The 24,569-nt window shown below is 52.4% G+C and overlaps 1 protein-coding gene across 7 annotated transcripts in view; it reads right to left on the reverse strand.

Annotated features, from left to right (window-relative positions):
- The window catches only part of LOC133349374 (membrane-associated guanylate kinase, WW and PDZ domain-containing protein 2-like), a 71,842-nt gene that overhangs the window by 4,652 nt on the left and 42,621 nt on the right, over nucleotides 1–24,569 (reverse strand). For 4 of the 7 annotated variants that reach the window (XM_061562744.1, XM_061562746.1, XM_061562750.1 and 1 more), the window contains 19 exons: nucleotides 21,939–22,145; nucleotides 18,877–19,102; nucleotides 17,010–17,089; nucleotides 16,132–16,189; nucleotides 15,757–15,827; nucleotides 14,306–14,431; nucleotides 13,723–13,905; nucleotides 12,758–13,206; nucleotides 12,201–12,417; nucleotides 11,324–11,361; nucleotides 10,096–10,342; nucleotides 9,874–9,965; nucleotides 9,130–9,328; nucleotides 8,178–8,417; nucleotides 7,199–7,384; nucleotides 5,635–5,701; nucleotides 5,276–5,333; nucleotides 4,476–4,616; nucleotides 4,043–4,181 (listed from right to left, as the gene is read on the reverse strand). In XM_061562744.1, the coding sequence (XP_061418728.1) occupies nucleotides 4,043–4,181; nucleotides 4,476–4,616; nucleotides 5,276–5,333; nucleotides 5,635–5,701; nucleotides 7,199–7,384; nucleotides 8,178–8,417; nucleotides 9,130–9,328; nucleotides 9,874–9,965; nucleotides 10,096–10,342; nucleotides 11,324–11,361; nucleotides 12,201–12,417; nucleotides 12,758–13,206; nucleotides 13,723–13,905; nucleotides 14,306–14,431; nucleotides 15,757–15,827; nucleotides 16,132–16,189; nucleotides 17,010–17,089; nucleotides 18,877–19,102; nucleotides 21,939–22,145 (3,024 nt within the window). Of the gene's footprint in view, nucleotides 1–1,714; nucleotides 1,755–2,316; nucleotides 2,760–4,042; nucleotides 4,182–4,475; nucleotides 4,617–5,275; nucleotides 5,334–5,634; nucleotides 5,702–7,198; nucleotides 7,385–8,177; nucleotides 8,418–9,129; nucleotides 9,329–9,873; nucleotides 9,966–10,095; nucleotides 10,343–11,323; nucleotides 11,362–12,200; nucleotides 12,418–12,757; nucleotides 13,207–13,722; nucleotides 13,906–14,305; nucleotides 14,432–15,756; nucleotides 15,828–16,131; nucleotides 16,190–17,009; nucleotides 17,090–18,876; nucleotides 19,103–21,938; nucleotides 22,146–24,569 lie in introns of those variants that run through there. The other 3 variants (XM_061562749.1, XM_061562748.1, XM_061562745.1) reach the window with 3 other exon arrangements.

Here is a 24,569-nt window from a genome sequence, read left to right on the forward strand (position 1 = left end):
GCCTGTTCAATCCCCCACTGCAGCTCGGGTTTAATTTGCCTAAGCTCGTCAATGCAAGCGTGAACGCAGTGGCAGCGGAACGAGAAATATCGAGAGCCACACACTTTAAAATGATAAATGCTTGTACGGGATTTATTTAGGATATTTAGTGGCCGATCAGACAAGACATTATCAGGAGGCAGTATTTTTACTTAGGGGGCACATGCCTGGGCTGAAGTAGTACACGCTCTGCTGCTTCCTTTTATCTGCAATAATGTGGGATTTCGGGAGAAGGCTCAAAGGATACGAATATTTGCAGATTAAGGAAAGACCGCTTTGTAATTTTAGGTCAGCGTTCGTGAATGGGCGGCTGTGCATTACGCGGGTCGTGCTGTCACAGCATCGGCGGGGCAGCGGCGCTCTGCTGAGAAAGGAAGCAGAGAGAGGTGGCTAACGTCTACAAGCAAAGCAGACAGCAGCCGCCACCGAGGGCCGAAGAAGAGAAAACGCAGCCAGAGAACGGGAAACCAATGCCTCCCCCACCACACCACTGCTCCCAGAAGACACCACACACCCTGGGCAGCCACACTCGGTCAAAGTGACGATTTACCGTAATTTACGTTGTCGGACCCAATTCAGGCCGTGAGAACGTCTAAATCGCCAAGGAAGTGAAATAATCATTGCACAAAGTCGGGCGGAAGGCCTTTTGTCCACATATGAGATGGTGTTTGGCTTACTTTCGCAAGTTACTTTCGCAAGTGATATTTGGCTTAATTCTTGAGCCCTGTAGTGTAATCAGTGAAATTATATATATTGCCACCAGACATGTTCACTGATGCAATGAAGATCTCCTAACCTTCGCCATCTCTCAAACACTTTTGTACACAACCTGATTTCATCATTCCATCTCCATGGTGGACGTTCTCTTAGGCTTGTTCCCTCCTTTGATAACCACTCTATATCAATAGCCTTAACCGCCGGTCATTATCACTTCTCGTGACATGCCCTGCTCAAACCAACTTTACTGACCAGTCAATACAGGATCTCTAACGACCTCGTGTTTTGTTATCCATGTGTTTCTCTTCCTGGCTCACAATATAATTAGAAGCGTGCATCTCTTCAAGCTTCTTTGCACGCTAGCGAGGCTTTTGTAAAATTTGCTTTGTCAATGTCCATGTTTCTGATCTCTACGTTATAACAGGAATTGATATTACAGGTTACAATAGTTAACAATAGGGGCATACTATTTTCAACCAGTTTAACTTTTGGACAATTACACATACAACTACACACACACACGAACATCTACACACACAAGGCATACAGCAAGGAGGCATGTAACAATTCACCATCCCACCGTAGATAGATTGTCATCATTTGAGGTCTCGATTCGATCCAAGAACTTAACTGTTTGGTTCATTTTCACCGTCTCGTTTGTTCCGTGGCTCGATTATTCCGTCGTCTCATTTGTGAGTGGTTACATCACAGGAGGAGTTCGCTCTGTCATTCTAATTGCAATTATTCGGCATCTTAAACAGATGATTCTTAGTTGCAGAAATGGGAGCATGGAGCATGAATGCAAGAATGTTATTCTTAGCGATGAATCGATGAATTGTTACATGTCTTAACAGCAAGGAGAGAGTTAAGTGTGGGAAGACCTTACAGCCCCCTATGCCCACCATCGCTAAAGCCACCAGAGGACTGCGCTTGTAAGAGGAGGGCTCTCGGTCATTACCTTCACTCACTGGTTAGGCTGTCACACCCTACAACACTGCCTGCAATCAGAACACACGTGGTTACTTCACAGCATGAGGGGAGGGGGGGGGGGGCTGCCAGGAAAGAGGTTAGGGGGTTAATACGAGCACGCGTGCGCAGTTGTGAGCGGAGCGAAACACAAAGAACACGCCAAAAAAATGTCATCCAGGATTTGAAAATTCCCCACGCCAGAGGTGGCTCCAGTCGTTTAATGCTGAGCAAGTCTTTGCTAACGTCAGCACTAAGCAATTGGCTTCTGGGCACACGCGGCAAAGAGAATTTGCAAACGCCCCCGAGCGGAATTTTCTGAGCCTAACTGGGTCGCGAGAAGTAAAAACACTGGGCAGGCGGGGGCAGCTGTGGGTGGGCGAACAAGCGGTTGAGGGTAAGCGGCCCTTCACAGCAGGCTCGACGCTAGCGGCGCACGTCCTAACAACACGCGCGTTCGGCGAGGCGTCGCCACCTTTGTTGGCTTTTGGAAAAGACGTCTTCAGGCATTTTAAGCGACCGGCATTAGTAGTCACAGCACTCCCAAATCTCAACCTTTGCCTCTGATAAATTTTGTCTCGTGAGTTTAAAAAAAAAATCCTTATTCACTGCCTACAGCAGTAATTGCACCTCCAGTCTTTGCAAACGTCCCATCGTGCAGCTTCTCACATGATCCCAATCCACCGTTCAACTGCAACTCAGCACGAGGCTGGGTCGCGGAGGGCACGGTAACATTTGAATGCTATAGTTTTTTAACCGCTCGCAATGACCTCGCAACGTTTCTCACGAAGACCGTTTGTGAGAACAGCAGCGTGCGTTGGGTTTTAGGAGTGCTGTGCTAAGCGTAGAAGCACCATGCAGGCCGGAGGTCAAGTGCAGTAGTGCTCTAAAGATGGATAGAAGCGGTCGTTTGAGGGTGAGCAGAGGCAGAGGAGGGAGGTTACACACCGTGTCCTTTGGAAGGCCCAATAAGAAGAAGTATGGGGAGCCATGCCTGTCATGTTTCATGCACATGGAGAGGCTGGAGGGAGCAACTCCTGGCAGGGGAGGCACAACGTGATGCTCGTGCTTTGCGGCAAAAGGGATCCACAACATGCGTGCCACGTGCAAGCAGGGCATCTCAAACGCACGCACGGGCATGCACGCTGAACACCACGCGCGTACTCGTACAACAGGCTTGGACTCGCACATACAGACACACAGACACAATGCAGGCACACACACTTGCACTCATAAGAACAACACAGGTTCAAGTACGTACTCGCACACTGACAAGACTCGCACACACGCAGATACACACAACAACGCAAGGTCTCGCACATGCATGCATACAGACACGCAGATACACACAACACGAGCTCATGCAAACCCTTATAATAACACAGGCTCATGCACACACACGCACATGCACCAGCTCACTAGCAGACTCACAGACAGGTTCTGGCGCACATAATCATGCACGCGTGCTCAAACAATAAAGCACGCACACACACATCCACAAGCTGACACACACATGACCCCGCAGCGCACCATAGCACATGCATTATTAAAGCCAACACCCATGCGTGAAAACGACCACGGAGCATAGAGAGAGCTTTCAACGGATACTCCCGTTACTCAGGATCGCATGCAGCACAGCGAGATGAGTCAGAACCAATCCCCATGCAGCATCATTCACCCCCAGGCGGAGAGGCACGCACGTCAGAGTGAAGCACAGCGCGGTGTTTGTAATTTCTCTGCACACTTCACAAGGGCTTCTCCAGCCTCCAAATCCCTCCGACCCCTGAATGCAGGCAGCATCGGTAACAAAAAACACTCGATCCTTCTCTAACCACGAGATCGCGATGCGTAAACAATGAGAAGCCTGGAACTACCAGCGCAGATGTCGCCTTGGGTTATGAATGAGTACTGTACAGATGACGAACACGGAATACTGGCGATGGAACGGCACGTCATGTTCCACCGGCAACGGTGGAACATGACGTGGGGATGGCACGAAGACGAAACCCTGACGACCCTTCGACCGGTTGCACAGATCTGCCAGGTGAGCCGCTCGCCACTCGGTGTGACCATGTGTCTCTTGAGAGTTGGCAGCTCGCATCCCCTTCCGGCCCGCGCAGGTGCTTCCCGCGGTGGCGGGAATCCACCGCGGACGTCGGTTTGGCGACATCCGCCAGATGAGCCGCACGCTTGTGTGCACGTACGCACTCGTCCACGACCCTCCGGCCCCACCTGCCCCCCACCCCGACTCCCTTCTCCGGTCCTCTCCCCACCGGACCGGGCGTAGCGGACGGCGCAGGGCGGCTCTGCCGCGACCTACCGTGGTCGGGGACGTGCCCCGAGCCGTGGCGCAGGAGCAGGCGCACGGCGCCGCCGCTGCCGCGGATGAGATCGATGGCGCGTGCGTGCGTCATCTCCGAGGTGCTCTCCCCACCGATCTCCACAATCTGGTCTCCGACCTGCGCGAGCGAGCGTATGTGTGTGCGTGTGTGCAGGTAGGTGGGTGGCCGCGCAAGACGGCACGGAGAGACACGGGCTTTATTGAGTGTCAGTGTGTGGGTGGGTGTGAGTGTTGGTGTGCGCGAGTAGGTGGGTGAGTGTGTGCGAGTTTTGGTGTGTGAGTGGGCGTGAGTGATTGCTTGTGTGTGAGTGGCTGTGAGTGTGCGCGTGTGTGTGTTGGTGTGTGAAAGCGTGCGAGTGTGTTCATTCTGGGGGTGCGGGGGGACGGTGCAGCAGCCCACGTGTGTGCTGACCTGCATCTGTGAGGATGTGGCGGCCGGGCCCCCCTCCACCACACGCAGCACGTACAGCTCCATCCCGTACTCACGCCCCCCGCGGATGCTGAACCCAAATCCCCTCTCGCCCTTCTCCAGCACCGCCTCGTACAGAGCCCTCTGCGCACACGTCAAATGTAAACATCGCCTCTTACCAGAGCTAAATCCTCCAAGGGCGACGGTTTCCCATGTGTGGAATAACATGTGAGCGACAGCGACTGTACGTGGGCGAGTATGTGAACGCCCACTTGTGGGTGAGTGCACGGTCATGAGTACAGGCACGCGTGTGTGTGTGTGTATGCATGTGTATGCGTATACTGCTGTGCAACGAACCGAGTTCGATTCCTGCTCATGCCCAATACCAGTGACAATTATCTGAACCAGTCCTGGGCCTCCCTTAAGTCAACTCAACCTCGAATGAGTATCTGGTTCAGTATGTAAACATTGCCACTCAGGAGACAAAGGCGGCCAGGCGTGGTGCTGGCCACCCACTTCCTCGTGTGTCGTGCCGGCCTTCATAGGTGCTCGCTAGCAACACTTGCCTCAAAAGTCTGTTCAGGCTATATTTGTATTCTGTATGCATGCATGTGTGAGCGAGCGTATAAACAAGCAGGTGTGTTTGTGTGTGAGTTTACACACAACACTCCTGTAAATTCATGTGCAGGGGAATTCAGGTGGAGGTGGGTGGGTGGACGAGCATCTGCACGGCTCCCGGCTCAACTCTGCATGGCTTACGAGATCCGCCGAGCTCAGGCGCATTCGGGGTGCATTGTTCGTACCTGCGGCGTCTTGTTCACGGGTATCTCCTGTCTCCTGTGTATATCGATGTTGGCAGAGCTGCAACATAATAGAGAAAACATCTTGCGTGCTGACAAACGTCAGGAATATGCTTCATCCTGCATGGCCATGAAGCACGTTCGTCGCCAGACAAAAAAAATGAAGGGAGTGCCCTCGAAGCGTTGTACCGATGCAAAAAAATATACCACACTCGCAATGATAACCATGATCTGGCCATACTCAACAATTATAATTTAGTATGTTTGGTGTTTGCGCGCTGCATTGGACCCAGCAGCACAGAGGGTGAGCCTAGCAGGCCCCTAGTCCGCTAGCCCACGGGCGCTTCCACCGCAGTGCCCACCTGGAGGTGATGGGCCCCGGGGTGCTGGGCTGGGAGGTGGTGTTTGGCGACGGGTTTCCACTGCTCTCTGCAGACGTAAAACAAACCGTCGCAGCGCGGATGGTCACGTGCGTGTATTTCAATACAACGTCGACACAGCGATCGTTACGACAGTCGTGTAAGTACATTGACGAGTGGCGAAGTGTTAACTCGGCGAAGCTTCATCGAGTCAAGAGACTCTTTTCTTTAGGCGGGTGCCGATAAGTTGGGATTGCTTGGGAAATTGTGCGAAGCGTTTGGCTTCGTTCGAGAGGACATCTGAGGAACCTGGGGAAAGCCCGCCGCACGCTGACGCACAATGACCCCCGTCGCGTAAAACACGCGATTCCCCAACAGTCCACGTGTTACCTTTTTTCTGATTATTTTGGTAAAATCATAACTTAAAACGGAACAGCAAAACACTAACACATGGTGGATTGATTGTTGTGTAAACCCAATTCACTGTCGGCAGCGCATGGCATTACAGGACCACTCTATTTACTGGGTGGTTGAGAGCCCCTATTGAAGGTGCAACGAATTGTATCATTTATGCCAATTTGTTATTCCACTGCTGGATGAAGGCCTCCGCACTCTCGTCGTCGGTCAAGGCGATTGTTTGACCCTACTTCACCACCGCGGTGGTAGGTGCAGGTCGGTGAAGGGGGCCACCCAGGACTGGTTCAGTTACCACTCGGCACCGATATTAATCGCGGCCGGGAATAAAACTTGGGTAACAAGCTTCATTGCGTATGGCGCAAACCACCGCACCATCGTGCGATATACGATGTGAGCTATGGCTGGGATAACTGTCGAGAATGGAGCCAGGGTTATTGTCAGGGTATGCTAGTTAATAGGACCGTGTTTCAGTGTCACGGAAAGCCACCCATTTAAATTCTACCACAGTATTTATTCTATTACTCTTGTATGCCGCACTGTATTTGCGACCTAGGTCTTACTTAAGAGACTTTTAGTCTAAATGGGCTGTCACCTAGAGTTTAATAAAGGTCTCCGTCTATAAATACCCTTTTAACATAATAGGATAGCAAGCAATTTATAGGGACAGTTATTGTGAGGGTCTGTATCAGTTCAAGTTTAATTTGAACGGTTTTCACTTCACCTCGACTGTCTTTCAGAGAGCTCTGCTAATAAATACGCATCTTACGGCTGAATGGATTTCCTGAACAAGATCAAAGTTTCCCGAAATACAATTGGCACTATTATTTTCATCAAGTGAGTGGCTGAGTGAGTGAGCAGAGGAGTGGGTGGGTAGGTGAATGAATGAGCAGATGTGTGAGTGGGTGGATGATTGAATGGGTGGATAAGTGAGTAGGTATGTGGGTAGGTGAGTGGGCAGGTGTGTCAATGAGTAGATGTGTGAGTGAGTAGATGTGTGAGTGAGTAGATGTGTGAGTGGTTGAGTGGGTGAGTGAGTGGGTTAGTGTGTGGATGAATGAGTGGGTGAGTGGTTGAGTGGGTGGATGAGTGAGCAGGTGGGTGGAGGTGGGAGGGGTTGGCAGTAAGAGAGAGAAGAGGAGGAAGCTCTGACCGGGAGCTGGGAGGACGGCGAGCGTGACGGTGAGCCCTGCGTCGCGCACCAGCGTCACGATGTCGGCGTGCGACATGTCCAGGATGCAGCGCCTGTTAACCGCCACGATGCGGTCGCCCACGCGCAGCACGCCGCACCGCTCCGCGGGGCTGCCCGGCACCACGCGCCCGATCTTGTGCGGCAGAGCTGCACCGCGACACAAAGACAAAGATACCCCGACCGTATAGCCTTCACAGACTATTGTGGCAAGTGCTTATTAGAGAGGACCTGTGAATGGCTGGCATGGCACACGAGGGGGTGGGTAGCCAGCACCATGCCCGGCTGTCGTGTCTCCCTCGTGGCAATGTTGACCAAAAACAGCAGCAACAGCTGCCCATTCACCACGAAGTGGCTGGGACTTCACTGCACTTTGAGGTCACATGAAGAGTCAAAGGCTTGCTGACAGGAGGTCACGTCCAGACCTAGGTGATGTGTTGACTGTTAACCAACATGTACACATGCATGCACGTGTTTACAAACACGCACTCGTATCGTATTTGAGTTAACGTGCCTCTACGCAGAGCTACAACGCGACATGCAATCAACAACCGCCATTCGCCACTAAGTGGCGGTGACGTCACCACGATGCTTGTGCCAGGCTATGTGCACCTTGAGGCCACGTGAAGTGCAAACACACACACACACATTTATTCACGACCTATCTGAGCGCCCGTGTCACACTGAAGAGTTTTCATTCTCCCGTTTACCACACTGCCGTCTCATTTTCACCTTTTGGCCCGAGTGTTTTTGTGCGTGCGTCAGTTTTGTGATATGCGCGTGTGTGTGTGTGTATTGGCCGCACGTGGTCAATACATGCAAAGGTGTGTTCCGCGCTCGTATGTTTCACGTGTACAAGTTTTTACGTGCCCTGTGCACACGCTCACGTGCGCCCGTGTCGTTTACCTCGTTCACATCGTACGCGCGAGCGTGGCGTTCGTACCGTTGGCCGGGCCGCCCTCGGGCCGCGCGAGCGACGACACGATGACGAAGCCGAAACCCTCGTGCTCCTGCCGTTGGACGGTGACGTCGCTGGGCGTGCACTCCAGCGACAGGCCCTGTACTTCCTGCGCGAGGCCCCGTGGGGGCTCCGGCGGTGACGAGCCGCCCGTCGGCTCGACCGGTGCCCCCGTGGCGCTGCCGTACGCGTGCAGGTTCGACAGCGACGGGGGGCCCAGGGGACCTGGAGGAACGTCGCATGGAGCGGAGAGGAATCGTGTTTGTCATGGTAATACATTACATGACTGCACGTACATTTATAGAGAACAACACCATTATATAAAGATGATGTTGCTAATGACAATGATGATGCTGCTCAGCGGTGAGCGGGTTGCTATCGGTAGGTTGCAAGTTCAAATCCTGATTGGGGGGTGACTCGGCCCATCATCTCCCCGAGGATCAGTAAAATGAGTTCCACTTTGTGGTTGTCTTATGGATAGACTCTCCTCTGTCATAGGAATGTAGAATTTCAACCACTTCTGGCAGGCTGTAAACAGGTGGCGAGCCTTGCTTCAATGCTCATTTGAGCACTAAACCACTCTGGCTTTTGCAGTCAATAAGATGATGATTGCGCCGCCGCTGCTGCCGATGAGGATGACTCATGCTGATCACATCAATCAATCTTAATTTTACGTGCCAATATTGCCCTCAATAAAGCAGGCATCAGCACATTACAGCAGAACGGGAATGGGAATGGTACCGGGGGCATAGAGTAACAGGAATGAAAAAACAAAGCAACCCGTCCACGCCCTCAGCGACGAACACCGACTGAGCAAAGTACCGACGGTGAAGATGAAGACAACAAAGAACGATGAAGATGACAGACGATGAAGTCTACGGAAATTCCAACACATTCGTAGACACGACCACGGTGGTGCCGCCGCCCATCGACCTACCGGAGGGTGCGGGCGCGAGCGCCCTGCGCACGGTGAGGCTGACGTGCCCGTTGAGCGCCGCCTTCTGCATGAGCGCGATCACGTGCTGGTGCACGTGGCCCTCCACGGGCGAGCTGTCCACCGACAGCAGCTCGTCGCCGGGGCGCAGTCGCCCATCCACGTCGGCCGCCCCCCGCGGCACCACCGCGCCCACGCGAATCTAGCGATGGGTGGGTGAGCGGGCGCGGAGAACGGATGAGTCGGCAAGCAAGGGGCAAATCGTACGGTGAAGAGAGAGAACGTTGACTTTGTCGTTCTGACTTCAAAAAACGTCACTCGATTATATTCTAGTGACGACGTTTCGTTCCGTTCTTTCGCTTACGAACCATTAATTCAGTGCTACATGCACCAGAAGGCCAAGTATATTTATTGACAGTTGGTAAATTTGAATCGTAACCATGAACTGTGACAAAATAATCATGGGAATGGGTGAATTGTGATCATTTCTGTGAAAGGACGTTCCTGCGAACGGCTGCGTGACTCGTGCGATTGTCACAGCAATGGGGCTGTACGGTATCACAAGGTGATCCACCGCTTTCATTTGGAAATTTCGAAATTAAAGTTTCTTAGTAAAATTACAATATCATCGGGTAAAATTTCAGAGAGCATCCATGTTTTAGAACGACTACAGAAAGGACAAAACACGAATACGGATTTGTATTTATATGGCGCGATGATGAAACGAGGGTGCGGATTGCGCCGTACCGGGTGCCCCGGCTCCTCCCCGCCCAGGATTCGGAATCCGAACCCGGTCTCCTGGCGCCGGAGAAACACGTCGATGTCCCGGAACTCCAGCGCTGCGGACAGAGACGCCGACAAGCCGTGAGCCGCGCGCGGCCGCAGCGCGTATCGGTGTTCTCTACCAGCAGCACTCGTATCAAAAGCGTTCGCCTCGTTACCCGCGTCACCCCGTGCGTCTCGACTCACTCGCACTCTCGCTGAGTTCTCGGGGACCCTCGGACGTCGCCGGTCCTGGGGGGCGCCCCTGCTGACCGAAACTCGGGGGGCCCTGCGGGGGCGGGGGGTAGAGCAGGGCGCGGCGCGGAGCGGTGGCGGCGGTGTGCCCGGGGGGGCTTGTTCCCGTCCAGGGCGGGTACAGCGACGGGGGGCCCGGGCGGGCCGCAGGGGGGCCGCTCTCGCGGAAGCTCCCCGCGCTGTTCCGCCTCTCAAACTCCTGGTGGTAATGCAGCAACAACAACAAAAAGTGCAACAAGTTACACGAGATCCATGTTGAAGCACTGCAGCGTCCAAATGTAAGTCCACTGCTGGATGAGGGCCTCTTCACTGTGCAGTTCGTGGGGGTTAGTTGGCCATGCTAAGCTTAACGAGATTATGATGATAATTGGTTCTTTACCCTTCTATCTGGCAACAAAACTGACACCTTTTTACAAGGAGTCATGTTTGCATAGACCGCAATACCTGCAGTCATAATACAAACAAAAGAACATAACTCTGATAATGTGCACTGTCCTTGAAGTTGATTGGTCCACACCCGAGACAGCTTTCCTTTGAGCCTAGTCTCATATGGGTTGGACCAGATGACGCCAAAAGGCGCACAACTCAAGGACAATGCACCATCAGAGTATGAGAGCTCGGGGCAAGCATCTACTCTATGGGAACCTCATTTGCCAGTAAAAATATGATAATTGGTTCTTTACCCTTCTATCTGGCAACAAAACTGACACCTTTTTACAAGGAGTCATGTTTGCATAGACCACAATACCTGCAGTCATAATACAAACAAAAGAACATAACTCTGATAATGTGCACTGTCCTTGAAGTTGATTGGTCCACACCCGAGACAGCTTTCCTTTGAGCCTAGTCTCATATGGGTTGGACCAGATGACGCCAAAAGGCGCACAACTCAAGGACAATGCACCATCAGAGTATGAGAGCTCGGGGCAAGCATCTACACTATGGGAACCTCATTTGCCAGTAAAAATATTATGATGATGACGATGATAACAATGACAGGGCTGTGTGGACCCTGACCAAGATTCAACCTTATATCTTACAACCGGGAGCCCCTGCTGCTCCGCACATCATACACAATCTGAGCCCTTGCGTGTGTAAGCAATGCGACCAGGTTACGTGTAACGTCATATACGGTACGTAATTGGACTGGGAGGAAAAAAGGCCACGAAAAAACACTCACCGATTGTTGGCTTCTGTTTGGGGAATGGTTCCCAGTGCCTGCAAGACAAAGCAACGGCGGTGATTAAGGAGCGTGCGTGCGATAGCTCCGCTCGCGTGCGGCCCAGGGGAACGGGGATCTGTGCAAGGGTGCGAGTGGCTGCCTGCCGCAGGCAACGTCGCGGGTAAACGGCGGCTCATTCTAATGAGCTCACGTGAATCACGCACGCACGCACGTACGTACGTACGCACGGAGGGGCGATGCTTTCACAGAACGGGTGGGTGGTGTGGTAGAATGAGTTACGCTCTGTGTGCGCACGTGTGTGTGCGAGAGTTTGCATGTTTGTGTTGAAATCTTGTCACCATTGGACAACGGGAGGATGGCTGATGCTGCTTCTACTGCTACTACTGACGGTGGTGATTTTTGTATTGCTCACACTGCCACTGCTGCTAACGATGACAACAACTGCAATGATGCAAGTGATTATTAACGTTTACCCAGGAGAACCTCACTTAGTCTCAAGACTCTTTGACAGGAGAGCCCCACCAATTTGCACAGTAAGGGGGGTAATGTTGTCGTGTGTTATCACAATTGAGTGATTTCGCAGGGAAGTTTGGCCGATACCCATCCCGTACGTTTTTGTATCTTTGGCAGGAACCTGGAGGAAACCCATAAAGCATGGGGGGGGGGGGGAATAACATACTAACTCCACAGATACAAGCGTCCAAATTGGAATGGCCCTTCTTGCGGACAGGCGCAAGTGTTTCCACTGTGCCACCGTGCCGCTGGTGACGATGATCACAGCCGGATGAGCCTCCCAACTTGCCAACTGGCACCACCACCACAATCAGGTGCACAAGACACTGCCACCGTCGTGAGGGATCGCCGTTGCGCGTACCGGGACGCTGAACGACGAAGGGCACGGGGCTGCCCACGGGACAGTCCTTGAGCATCTGCACCACTTGCATGTGGCTCAGGCCCTGCACGTCGCGACCTCCGACCTGCAGGATGAGGTCGCCCTCGCGGAGGTCACGACCCCGCGCACGGTCCAGGATGTGCCGCACGCGCTGCCCGCCGGCGCCGTCCGCGATCGTGAAGCCGAACCCCGCAGGGCCCTGCGCGGGACGCAATGACCGCGTCTCCGGGTGAGTAACGCCATCACGATCAAATGAACCAAAGCCATTGAAAAAAAAAAGCCTGTTGATTCCGTCACTTTTACACATACATGACTTGAAGTTTTACTTGCCTAGTAATATGCTGAATGAGTTTCAAACTTCAATTCTTTAATTTGGCTGAAAATCTATACATCGCCGACAAAACACATTTTTATGAACAATTCGACGTGTCTCTAACCGCGTCAGTATCTCTTGACCGTATCGCCCTATTTCTAGCCCCACCATCACCCACCCGCCTGCCCCCGCGCCTGTCCCCCCACCTGCCTGCCCCCCCGCGCACCTTCACGACTGTGGCAGTCAGCAGCTCGGGCTGCGAGGTCCCCGACGATGCCAGCGAGTCTCCGTCGTCGCGTGCATGTCCGTTCTCCGGCGCGTCACGTGCGCCCTGTGTTGCGGCGCTCGTCCACCAAGGCTGCTGCTGGGAGTGGACGGCGGTGCCGGAGTCGGGCGTGGAGTGCAACGACGGCAGTCCCGGTAGTGCCGCCACGGTCGGTGGGAGGCCCGGGTCAGCGAGCGGCCAGCCGTTGATGATCATCGGCTCCTTGCCCGAGACGGCGAACGCCGTCACCATGTGCGTGGCCGGGTCGTCGGGGTCGAATGGCAGAGGGTAGCCGCGGCAGAGGTCGAGGGTCACGCACTGACCAATGGGGATGCACTGGAAGATTCGCACGACGTCCACCTGGGAGTAGCCCAGGACGCAGGCGTCGTTCACGCTCACGATCACGTCACCTGCCGGGCGTCGCACCGACGGACGGGCGTTAATATACAACTTTGACAGCGCAGCATTGTTCTCTGTGCTGGAGGGAGGCTATTCTGCTGGTGTTGGTGCAGATGTTCGTGTGGCAGCAGGCGATGGTGGTGGTGGTGCTGTTCGTGATAATGGTGGTGGAAGTAGTGGAGTATTTGGTGTTGATGATGGAGGTATTGGTGGTTTGTAATGGTGGTGGTGCTGGCTATAATTATGCTGGTGATAGTAAGTGGTGTGGTGGTGGTGGTGGTATTAATTAGAGGAGAGTAGTATGCAACGGTGGCTGCACTCGTGTTGATTACAGCAAGTGCAGCGGCAGTGCTGTTAAACGTGACGACAGCTGGTGTTGGTGATAAATGCTGCTATTCATTACGCTAGAGCTGGTGGTGGTGACGGTGCTATCGCGGGTGTCGATTGTAACAGAGAGGCGGTGGCGGCAGCGGTGGTGGTGGTGGTCGTGTCGTGGCGTAGCCGGCCACCCGTTTCCAGCAGCTCACCGGTGCGCATGCGCCCGTCGAGCGCTGCGGGGCCACTGGGCACGAGGCTCTTGACCTGCAGGAACTCCTCGGGCTGGTCGCCCCCCACGATGGTGAAGCCGAAGCCCCGGCTCGTCTTGCGCAGGGTGGTGCGCACGCGCTCGCCCGAGAGCTCGCGCTCGTCCCTCGTGAAGAACGCCTTCCCTGCAGAGACAAACAGAAGCGCCACCACCGCCGCCTCCTTGTCATCAGAGCACAGCAGAGGGTGCGGGGAGGAGTGGTGGTGAGGGAGGGTGGGAGGACCGTAGGGCGGGTAGGCGGGAGGGAGAATTGTGGTGATGATTGACGATTCAGGATGTAGGTAGCAGGTAGAGAGAGGGGGTTAGGGTTAGAAAGAGGTCGGGAAGGAGGGGCTGGGGGAAGTTTGGGGGAGATTGTGCTGAGCTCGCGGATCCAGAAGTGTAGCATTCAGGAGTGGTTACACTAAGGTGGAGTATGTCAGGGTGCAGCGTGCTACGGTGGAACTTGGTGGACCATAGCATGAGTATTATGATGGTGGACCTTGAACCAATGTAAAGGTGGAGCGTACCGGGGTGGAGCGTACCGGGGTGGAGCGTACCGGCGGGCGTGGCGGGAATGGCGGGCGCGAGGTCGTTGGTGCTTCGTGACCTCTGCGCTTGAGGGCTGACGGGCGAAGGGCGCGCGCGGGGCAGCGTGGAGGCCAAGGGCTCTGACAGACGTGCGAAGGCCACACCGGCACGAAGGCACAAACGTGACGTCGCTAAATAAAACCTCTTGGCTAGCAGCGCGACTAAAACCAACGTTGTTGTTTTCACTCCACAGAGATTCATTAGTTCCCCGGTGAGTCCGACGTTTCGCTCCATGTGCTGGGAGCTTCTTCAGGAGCCGAATAGGGTTATGGGCAGCTCCTGGAGTAGCTTCCAGCACGCGGATCGATACGTCAGACATCAGTGAACAACATACGGTACAACTTGAAAACGCATTGGCGAGCTACACAGCAGAACCGCAAAAACCTCCACAGTCATATTGATCAGTTCCACAGGCATATTGATTCTATTGTGCAATGGTTTAGATCTAGGTGTAGTACAGTCCTTAATAAAAACACAATGTAAGTTTAGTTACAGCTCATTATCCAAACTTAGCTCTAGTTTCAACTCTTGTTAAACATACTCTTTGTTTTTTTTGTTTTTTCCAGATAGTAGTGCATACATTTATTTTATTTGTATTTTATTTTTTACCTACGTGACTTTACCGAAAAAACTTAACAAAGAGCATGGACCCTTGCAGTCACGAAAACTTCAGGTCTAGACTCTTGTTAAACAGTTAAATGTATTCATGATAAACATGAGGCTGAGTTGAATTTATGGTAAGACAGCTGCAGGTGAGGTTCGTACAGTAAAACCTTGGATTGCGAGTATCTTGGTCTGCGTGTTTTGCAAGACGAGCAACATTTTTAATAAATATTAATTTGATAAACGAGCGAGGTCTTGCAATACGAGTAGTACGTGTCTACGCTTTGTCTGCCGAGCGTCACGTGATCACAACTGATATACGAGTGCTTTGATATACGAGTGCTTTGGATTAAAAACACGTTTCCGGAACGAATTATGCTCGCAACCCAAGGTTTTACTGTATATTTGTTATTCAGTCAGGTGTACATGTTTAAGGCTGAATCGACGGAGGAGAGGCCCGGGACCGGTGGAGATATTCATCGCCGTTGTTGGCGATGGTCAGGAATGGAACTCGGGTCGCCGGGTTCGTAGTGCAGAGTGCAAGATAATACACTACTGCTCCCCGTGCCATGTGTGTGTATGTGTGACATACACATCTAGACTGGCACAAGCGCGGTAGTGACATAACTGTCACTTAGTGGTGAACGGTGGTTATTAACGTACACACACGCGCACGCACACGCTCGTATACAACCCCGTGCGGCGTGACTCCAAAAACACAAGGCCCTGGCGCAAAGCGACGAGCGAGAGCATGTGCGACGGCACACGCGGGCGATCGCGTGCGCTCCTAACCCGCAGTCACCTTTCGGGTGGTTGCTCCTCCGCTTGGCTTCGATCACGGGGTTCTCAAACTGCGTCTTCCGGTTCAAGTGGCTGCAAAGACAACAGAGGGGGGGACATCAACACACGGCGCTGACCGGGTACACGGGGGGAATTCACGAATGCTGAGAACGAGGAGCAGGAGGAGCAGGAGGAGGACAAAGAAGAGGAGCAACTGGAGGAAGACGAGGAGGAAGATGATGGGAGGACCAAGGGTGAGAAGTAGGAAGATGAGGTACAGGCGGAGGATGAGGAGTGGTGATGATGAGGACAAGAACGAGGTGTAGGAGTGGGACGATGACTGAGAAAGAGGAGGACAAGGTGGATGGAGTAGGAGGGTGAGGAGTGCGACACTCACTCGACGTAGTAGGTGCCGTACTGCGGGTCGTCGATCTTTTCCCAGCCATACGGAAGCTCTGGGTGCGGAAAAGGAAAAGGGGAGCGGCCGTGCATCGCGTCAGTGTCGATGATCGCACGGGGGCACAGGGGCCGCAGGAAGCAGCTGGCGCGCGCGACCGGCCGCTTGCGCACGTCGCAGCGACGTTCCCGTGTGAGTTTATGATGGTGAAAAGTGAAAAATAATAATAATAATTTCCCTCCAAAGATGTTTTTTTTTGTCGGTTGCGCTATCGGTGTTGTGTCGCGAGATGGAGAAGCCGCTGGGATTGGCTACGGTGTCCTGCGTGGTGCGGCGCTGTCAATTGCACGGCTTCTCGTTATCTCCAAGCCACTTTATCCGAGCACCTAACCACCGTGTTAGAACGGCACATGGGAGGTGCAGCTACCTCCTCCATGAGTGGGGGATTAAGGAGTCTGAACATACATGTGACTGCGGTGAAGTTAAATCCATCAATCACGTCAGATTGTATTGAAATGTACGAGTCTCTGTGCGAGTCTTTGGGTCTCAATGTGAGGCTATGGGTCTCTATACGTGTTTGTGCGTGATGCTGTGGTTCTCTATATTAATTTATCCGAGTCTCCTCCGCAAGTGGGGGATTAACAAGACGCCTAATTGCGACTGCGGTAAAGAGCGATCCATCGCTCACACCACCGACCATTGGCCAACGCACGCTTTTGCAAGAGGGAAAAAATGGAATCCACCCGGCGACCCCGGACAGGTTATTGAAACGGCTTGCCGAGGATCAACACCAAGAGCTGCAAACGGGCTCCGCTGCGTCTCGAACGTCGCACGAAAGTGAGGAAGGCGCGACGGCGTCGTGCCACCGGGACCCTCACCGTCGTCTTGACACTCCTCCAGCGGCTTCTGGAAGCGCGCGCGACGTGGATCCAGCCAGGACGTGGTCTTCGTGTCGTGGCTGCGAGGACGACGACGACGATGTTTGATGATGTTCGAACGACGAGAGAGGGAGATGGAAGCGGACGAAACAACAGAAAATATTTAACGCGTGGCGTCGTTCGTATGCTCTTCGGACATTTCGACGCACAGCTGTCCCAGGGTAATGACCACGGGGGTACTTTATTTTCGACAAGGAAGAAAAATCATGAGGATGCATTGATTACATAAGTGCTTTCAAGCTGATTTGTTTAACACATCTGCCTTGGGGGGTGGGTATTTAATTAGCGGTCAGGAAGGAGACAGGAGCTGTCAGGGCAAAACGCATTTTTATGTTCGCACTGAGTCCTTTGTGCTCTGATTTGTGTCTCCCGGCTTTTGGCAACACTTTGATCAACTTGGCCACGGCGCGCACTCTTCGGACAGATTGGTTTGCTGGGCGTTGATGAATAGATTGGAAGTAGAGCTCAAAACTGCGCTATCCACTATGTGGCATATATACACAAAATAAAGACAAATACAGACAGAGCACAAGCACAATCAATCATGATTTTTTACTGTTTAGGACAGTAAGGTGGCTTGGGCAAGACAAGTCGCGAAGATGGGATGACGGCGGATGGGCGGCCATAACGATTGAGTGGTAGCCAAAGGAGGGAATGCGCCCTAAAGTACATCCACAGCAGAGATTGAGCGGTAAGATCGACCCCTGTGTGGATGGTTGCATCGTGGCACCATGAAGGATTGCGGTGGCTGGGGAGGTGGGGGACCGGTGGAGGTTCTTGACCCAACCGTGGATTGCTTATTTATTTGTATTTATTCGTGAGCACGCGCGGCGGCGGCATGCGACGCGCATGTCCCGTTAATCGCGCGCGACTGCTGAGCGAGCGGGGGAGCGCTGGCAGCCCGCAAAGGTCGTCACGCGCAATCGCACAATCGTGAAGGAAGAATGCGATGTCAGCCGGGTTCGGTCGACCGATGCTTTCCGCTAGGCGGTGGCGGAGAACACAAACACTTTATTTTTATATTGCGCTGCTCCGACGAACTATTTCAGCCCGAGTAGCATCTCGTGCCAGTGCGCTAGCCTCAAAGAGTAGGAAGGTCAGCGATTTTCTTTTTCCAGCCCTTTGTCAATCAGCGTAACGCGTTGCCCATGGGGGTTCTTTGAGCAAACGTCTCCACGCTGGGCTGTGCAGGTTGGTCAAGAGGGACCCAGGATCTGCGTGGATATCGCCCCCCACTCGTATTGGCCTCCGTCGAGTTTCGATCGCAGGTCACCAGCTTTACACTGCAGAGTGCTGACCGCTGCATTACCTCTCCGCTTTATTCGTAATAATTATGATAATATAAATAATACCAAGCTTATGTAGCTCATGCTGCTGCTGATAATTTTGAGCAGTGAGTCCCTTTGACTTTTTATCACTTAAACTAAACAATTTTTCTTTCCACAGGAAAGGCCCAATGAGCTCTATAGCTCTTTTTCAGAAGCGACCTGGCCACTAATGATAGCTCAACAAAGTGACTTATCATGTGAAATGTACAGCAGCCAAATACTCCAAACGCGTGACGTTGATTCTAAATGTGGAGGGAAAACCCGGAGGACACGGAGAAAAATCCACGCGACCACGGAGAGAGAAACACACCGCAAACTCAAAATATACATGCATTGTCAGGGTCGGGATAAAACCCACGACCTCCTGTATACCAGGAGAGGCAGTTAACATCTCCTAGCCACCGTGGCGCCCCTTTGGAGGACACGGTGTGACAGACGACAGGTGGCGATCGCCCATCGCCGATCGCGGGGGCACTCACTCGATGAAGTAGACCTCGCCCTCCTCCGTCGACGCCTTCTCCCAGCGATCCGGCAGTGGACCCAACACCTCGTCGTCGTCCCAGTAGGAGGGGGCCCCCAGGAACGGGGCCCCGCGGCTCGGATCGCTGGCGCCCAGGTAGAGCGAGGGACCGTCGGGGGGGCGATACAGAAGAGAGTGGCTTCCCGAGGAGGAGTCGACCCTCACCTCGTCGCATTCACTCGAATCTGCCAGGGGTGAGGGGAAGGTCAATAGGTCAACGAGGAGTGCGGTGTTGAAGCCACCGCACCTCGCTAGATCATCGCCACTGTGTGGCTTTGCGTCTGCCCCTTGTTACGCAGTCAACATGGACTTCAAGAACCGCTCTGGCAGTCTCATCACCACCACCGCCATCTGGCTTGTACATCTTCCCCTATGGTTGCCACTCCAATGCCTGCCCTCCTCCGTCCTGCAGATGTGTCCTGCCCATTACAACGTTCTCTTCCTGATTACAGGTCTAAAATGTTCTTGCCAAGTTCTTTTATGAAATTCCGTGTAGCTTACCTACACAAGAATACATTTCCCAGATTAACAGCTGCGGAGAATGAACCCCGAAATAACACAAAGCAATGATAAAAAAGACAATACATCAGGACAACTTTGCGTGAACTCATTAACGGTTATACAGCCTGGCTCCCGCCAGATGAACATAGAAATTTCAACACTCGGTAGCCATGACTGAGTCATTGGTTCCTTCATGAGTGAGTCATAGCCCTTAAAATGACTGACCTATTTATATATTTTTAAAAAACAGAACGGTATGTGAACGTAAGCTAGGACTGGGTGATTACTGGAATCAAACTACGCGGTCTCAAAGCGAGTGAGACGACCGGCGGAGCTTTGCGATGGCGGCAAAAGTGGCGAGCATTCCTGGGTGTGTTGTACCCCTTCGCTCGTGGCGTGAGATTCAGGGCAACACCCAGACGGATAGAGGGGGTCACAGAGTTCAGAAAGGGGGGGGGGGAATAAGTAAATTGACAACCTCTGTTGTGAACATAAAAAATGTAAAAGTAAAAAAAACACTTACATTTTTTAATAAAGCGTTCAAACAAATATATATGCACATCGTGATCAAAGAAGTGGCGAACGCACAGGAGGGGTGGTAAAAATAACACAGAACATTAACATGCCCTTTCATCTTCGCTTTTATTTGAGAGAGAGAGGGGGGGGGAGATAAAAAATATATAACAAAATTCCAACATCCGACCGTTGGACAATTCCAGGAAATGGGGGGGGAGGGTGTGGGGGGACTGTGCCTTTGCTTTTCCGGGTTGGGGGAGGGGGGCGTTGGGGGAGGTGCGCGATCTTTCCCGTGCGCACACCTGCGACCCGAGCTCCCGCCGCCTCTCGCGGGGCCCGGCGGGACGGGACGCCCGTGGACTCACCGTAGGAGGTCACGGCCTCCTCCTGCAGTCCGGCGGGGCTGGGGGGGGCGTCCTGGTTAATGGAGCGTGCGTGTTAACGAGCGAGGGCGTGAGGATGAGGTTTGGGAAACGGGCGGGAGGTGGAGACGGACGTGAGCCACTGGCCGGCCAAGGTTGTGATTATGGCTCCCGTGGGAGAAGGAGACGCTGGGGAGGATGGTGGTGATTGGGGGTGGCTCTGGACGTTTACAAACGCGCTCGGCACGATGCAGCAATGGGATTCAAATACGATGCCGATTACGTTTTTGTCGCTAGAACACCGTGGTGGCGCCAGTTGAATGTAATGCCAAGTCTTTTTCTCTCACTAACGCAGCCTCAAACTCACGGGGGCTCCCATTGCCCCCACGAAACACCACAGCTGTGTCGGGTTGAGGGCAGTCTTCGTCGTTGCCCACTTGGTACGCCAATAGTATACACTGAAAAGTGCGGTCAATAAACAATGATTGATTGGTCTGCAAGGAAATGCAACCTGCGATAGTCACGTGATCTCTGTCTGTAATCTGAATGGCTGTTGCCATCTCAGTTGTCCATTAGGGGAAACAGTGAGCAAATTTTTATATATATATATAAGATTTGGGCAACTGCCAGAACCGTAAGCAATTGTGTACATGACTTTAAAATAAACTATTCTTACACGCACTGTTTAATTCACATGGCGCAAGTGAAAGAACCGATTTTAAATCGCCGAATCAAATGTAACATGTAGCTGGAGGCAGACAAGGTCAACACTTGCACCCCTACAGAACCATCGAACAATCCACAGACCGTTGCAGGAATGGGGCCAATTTTATAAAGGACTCTACCAAATGCTGCATGTAAGGGGTGCACATGCAGGTTGGCAAGGGGGTGGTTTTCCGTGGCTGAAAACGTTCCCTGGATTTGCAAATGATTCACCACCACCACCAGCGCCAGCAGCATCAGCAGCAGTAACTGCGATAGGGAGCGGAGGCCATACGCACGGCTGTGTGAATCTGAAAAGGATATTGCCATTTTGCTTTTGTCCCTGAACCTTTCGCAGGAAGAGGCAATGTGCATCCTGTGCGAGCTCCACTCTTGAGATAAACACGCCAAGGCGGAGTGGGCATTTATAGAGCTCTTAGCGGAGGGGTGCGTCAACACCAATTCGTTTTGTTTTGCAGTGAACTAAACAAAAATAAATGCGTACGTGCATGAGCAAAGGCATCAAGATCTCTGTCCAAGAGAGATAAAGAATCTCGGAGGGCTCTCGCACAGTTACGTGACTCAGACCAATAGTGTGAATGGACACTCACCCTGGTTGTGAATAAGAAAAAAAAAATAATCTGTAAGAACCGACAGTTATTGAATTTAAGAATTACCTTACATTATTTGACAGGCTGACTGACTGCTTGATTTAATAACTGATTGGAAATAATGAACAATTAGTGACCGATCGACTCACTGTCTGACCAACCAGCTGACTGCTTGATTTACCGAAAGACTGTCTACCTGACCAAATGATCGACTCGATTGCTCGACCGACCGACTGATTGACCAATCCCACACACGGCTGCCTACAACCGCACACACCACCACCAACCGAACGTCACGACGTCCACACTCGAGATTCCCAGATGCCCACCTGGTGTGCCGCAAGCGCCGTTGCCGTTGACCGCGGCGTCGTTGGCCGCGCCGCGCCCCCCGCCGCCGGGCCCCGTCGCTCGCTCCATGTCGGTGACGGACTGGTTGCGTCGCCGTTTGCCCTCAGAGCTCGGCCGGGCTCCCGGCAGCAGCAGCTCCAGCGGCAGCACCGCCTCGGCCGATGGCACGGGCGTGCCGTAGAAGTTGCCTGTGCACGCGCGCGGGGCCGAGGGGGCCGAGGGTCCGACACAACACAAGGCCTGTTGGTCACGGTCAACCGTCATCTATCCGCAGGTGGGTGGCGGTCCCCACGACCCGTCGGCAATTCTAAAATTCTCAAGGGCCTGCGAAGCGAAGGTTCATCCACCAACTGCAAGCAAGCCGTTCATCGCTCCGTCCCGCTCCATCTCCGTGATGGGCGCATCCCTCCCGTATAGAAATATAGTACAAGAATGGATTTTGCTGTATAAACCCACCTCCCACTCCCTGCACACAACAAAACTCTGCAAGTTCGATCATTACATGCTTGTGATTGCTGGTCACCTATGCAAGTGCTGTCCAGGCTGAAATACCTGCTTAGCTTCCAAGACCTGACGAAACTGGCCACAGTCCGGGTGATTTGGTCACAGGTCCATGGGCTAAACAAATAAGCATTAGTCAGGGGCCTTTTTAGCACGTGGAAGCTGGTCGAGAATTATCCCGGTTCAGCAACGGCAGATCCACAGAAGTCTGCTGTGGACGAATACGTCATTCTATTCCTTACTTGGCAAAACTGAACGCTGTCCTTTTATTATTGTGATTGCTGGGAGCCGAGCGACAAAGCCGGGAGGGTGGCGCTTCAGCTGGGAGCAGAGGACGCTGGTGCTATGTATGTGTGTGTGTTGAACTTCTTTCACACCGTATGTTGTCAACCGTGCTAATCGGAGGTGCGACGGGAGGACAACAAACTAAACACAAAAAGCAGTTTTAAATAAATTATTTTTTAGTCTAGATTTAAAAGTGCATAGCTCCTGTGGTTTCCGAATACCGGAAGAGCATTCCAGACGGCCGCAGAACCGCATCCGTAAGTGCGATGCCTGTGACAGTCTTTGTGCGATGGCCAGCCAAAAGCCGCTGCTGTGAGCATGACCGGAGTTTGGGCGATGGTTTATGCTCCTTGACGAGATGAGTAAGATATTGTGGTTCATTTGTGGCAAGCACTCTGTGTGTAATGAGGGCGACCTTGTAATGTATTCGTTCAGCAACCGGATGCCAATGCGGCAACGAAGCCTCACGAACAAAAGCTGACCCTAGACGGATTCTCAAACAGCCGCCTCCCCACCCAACCCCTCTAGCCTTTCACCCCTTGCGGCAGAAAATGGACGGTTCCCGCTGGACCCGGAAGGGCGGTGGGGAGATGACGGTTAGCGTTGTCGGGTGATTGCTCCAGTATATTACATGTGTAAAGATTATGATGATGATGATTCTGAATTCAGGACCGAAGTAATCGTGTTATATTGCACGTCACAAGCTCGTCGGTGGCTCCGTGGTTTGATTCCGTTTGACTCGGGCCACAGATCCGAACGGTTAATGTCACCTTGGTGAGCGGGCGTGATGAGACGCTTCCCGTTTTAACGTCGTTAAAAGATAATTACTTGAAATAGGAGGGTGGCCTTTTTTCACATGTTACATTTAATAATTTGCTCTTTCTATAATTTGCAGCGCTATTAGCCCCAATTTTAAAATAAATAAATATATAACTGAATGTGGTTGGTCAAAGTCAAAGTGTCCCTCTACTCAAATGAGCACCTTGTGCTGACCACCTCCGTTAGCAGCCATGCTCTATCAACTGCTGGATGGACGCCTCCCAAAAGCGATTTCAGTCTCTCGCAGTTCTGTGATGTAACAACCCATCTAACGCCTGCACAGTAGAGGTGCTTTTAGGCATGTTCCTTCCTTTCGTTAGTCTTGACCACTGGCCATCGTCTATTCTAGCAACATTTCCTGCTCAAGTCCACTTATCTTCTTGGTTCTTTCGGTAAAGTCACGTAGAAGGGAAGTAATAAAATAATAAAAATAAAACATAATAAAACAATTCTCACGACGTTTCGGCCACAACGCAAGCAGAGTCTGAAGACTCTGTCGCCTCGACGGACTTGGTTTTCACCTGAGGACGGCTGCTTGCGTTGTGGCCGAAACGTCGTGAGAATTGTTTTATTATGTTTTATTTTTATTATTTTATTACTTCCCTTCTACGTGACTTTACCGAAAGAACCAAGAAGATGAATCCCTGCAGTCACGAAAGCTTTAAATCGAAATTCAAGTCCACTTACTTTTATAAACAGTCAAACTTGATCTTGTATATAGTCTCGAATCTGTGTGTGTCTCTTTTTCGGTCTCTAAGCGTAACCGTTTTTCCTCATTTTATTTGTCAACGCCCGTGGTTCCGATCCACATGGGACAACAGTGTATCCAAGTCAGTCGGTGGAAATTCCTCATTCCCAAGGCGAGGGCCTGCCTTTCAAAGAACAAAACAGATCATGGTCGGTGGCTGCACCAAACGCAAGCCGACTGCTGCTCACAACCTCGTTAAATAAAACAAAAGCAAAAAAATGCTTAGCAATAATCACACGACAGAGCAGCGGATAATTAT

This window comes from Lethenteron reissneri, chromosome 30 (assembly GCF_015708825.2).
Source record: "Lethenteron reissneri isolate LAM-NWPU_2019-01 chromosome 30, ASM1570882v1, whole genome shotgun sequence".
Classification (NCBI taxonomy): Eukaryota; Metazoa; Chordata; class Hyperoartia; order Petromyzontiformes; family Petromyzontidae; genus Lethenteron; species Lethenteron reissneri.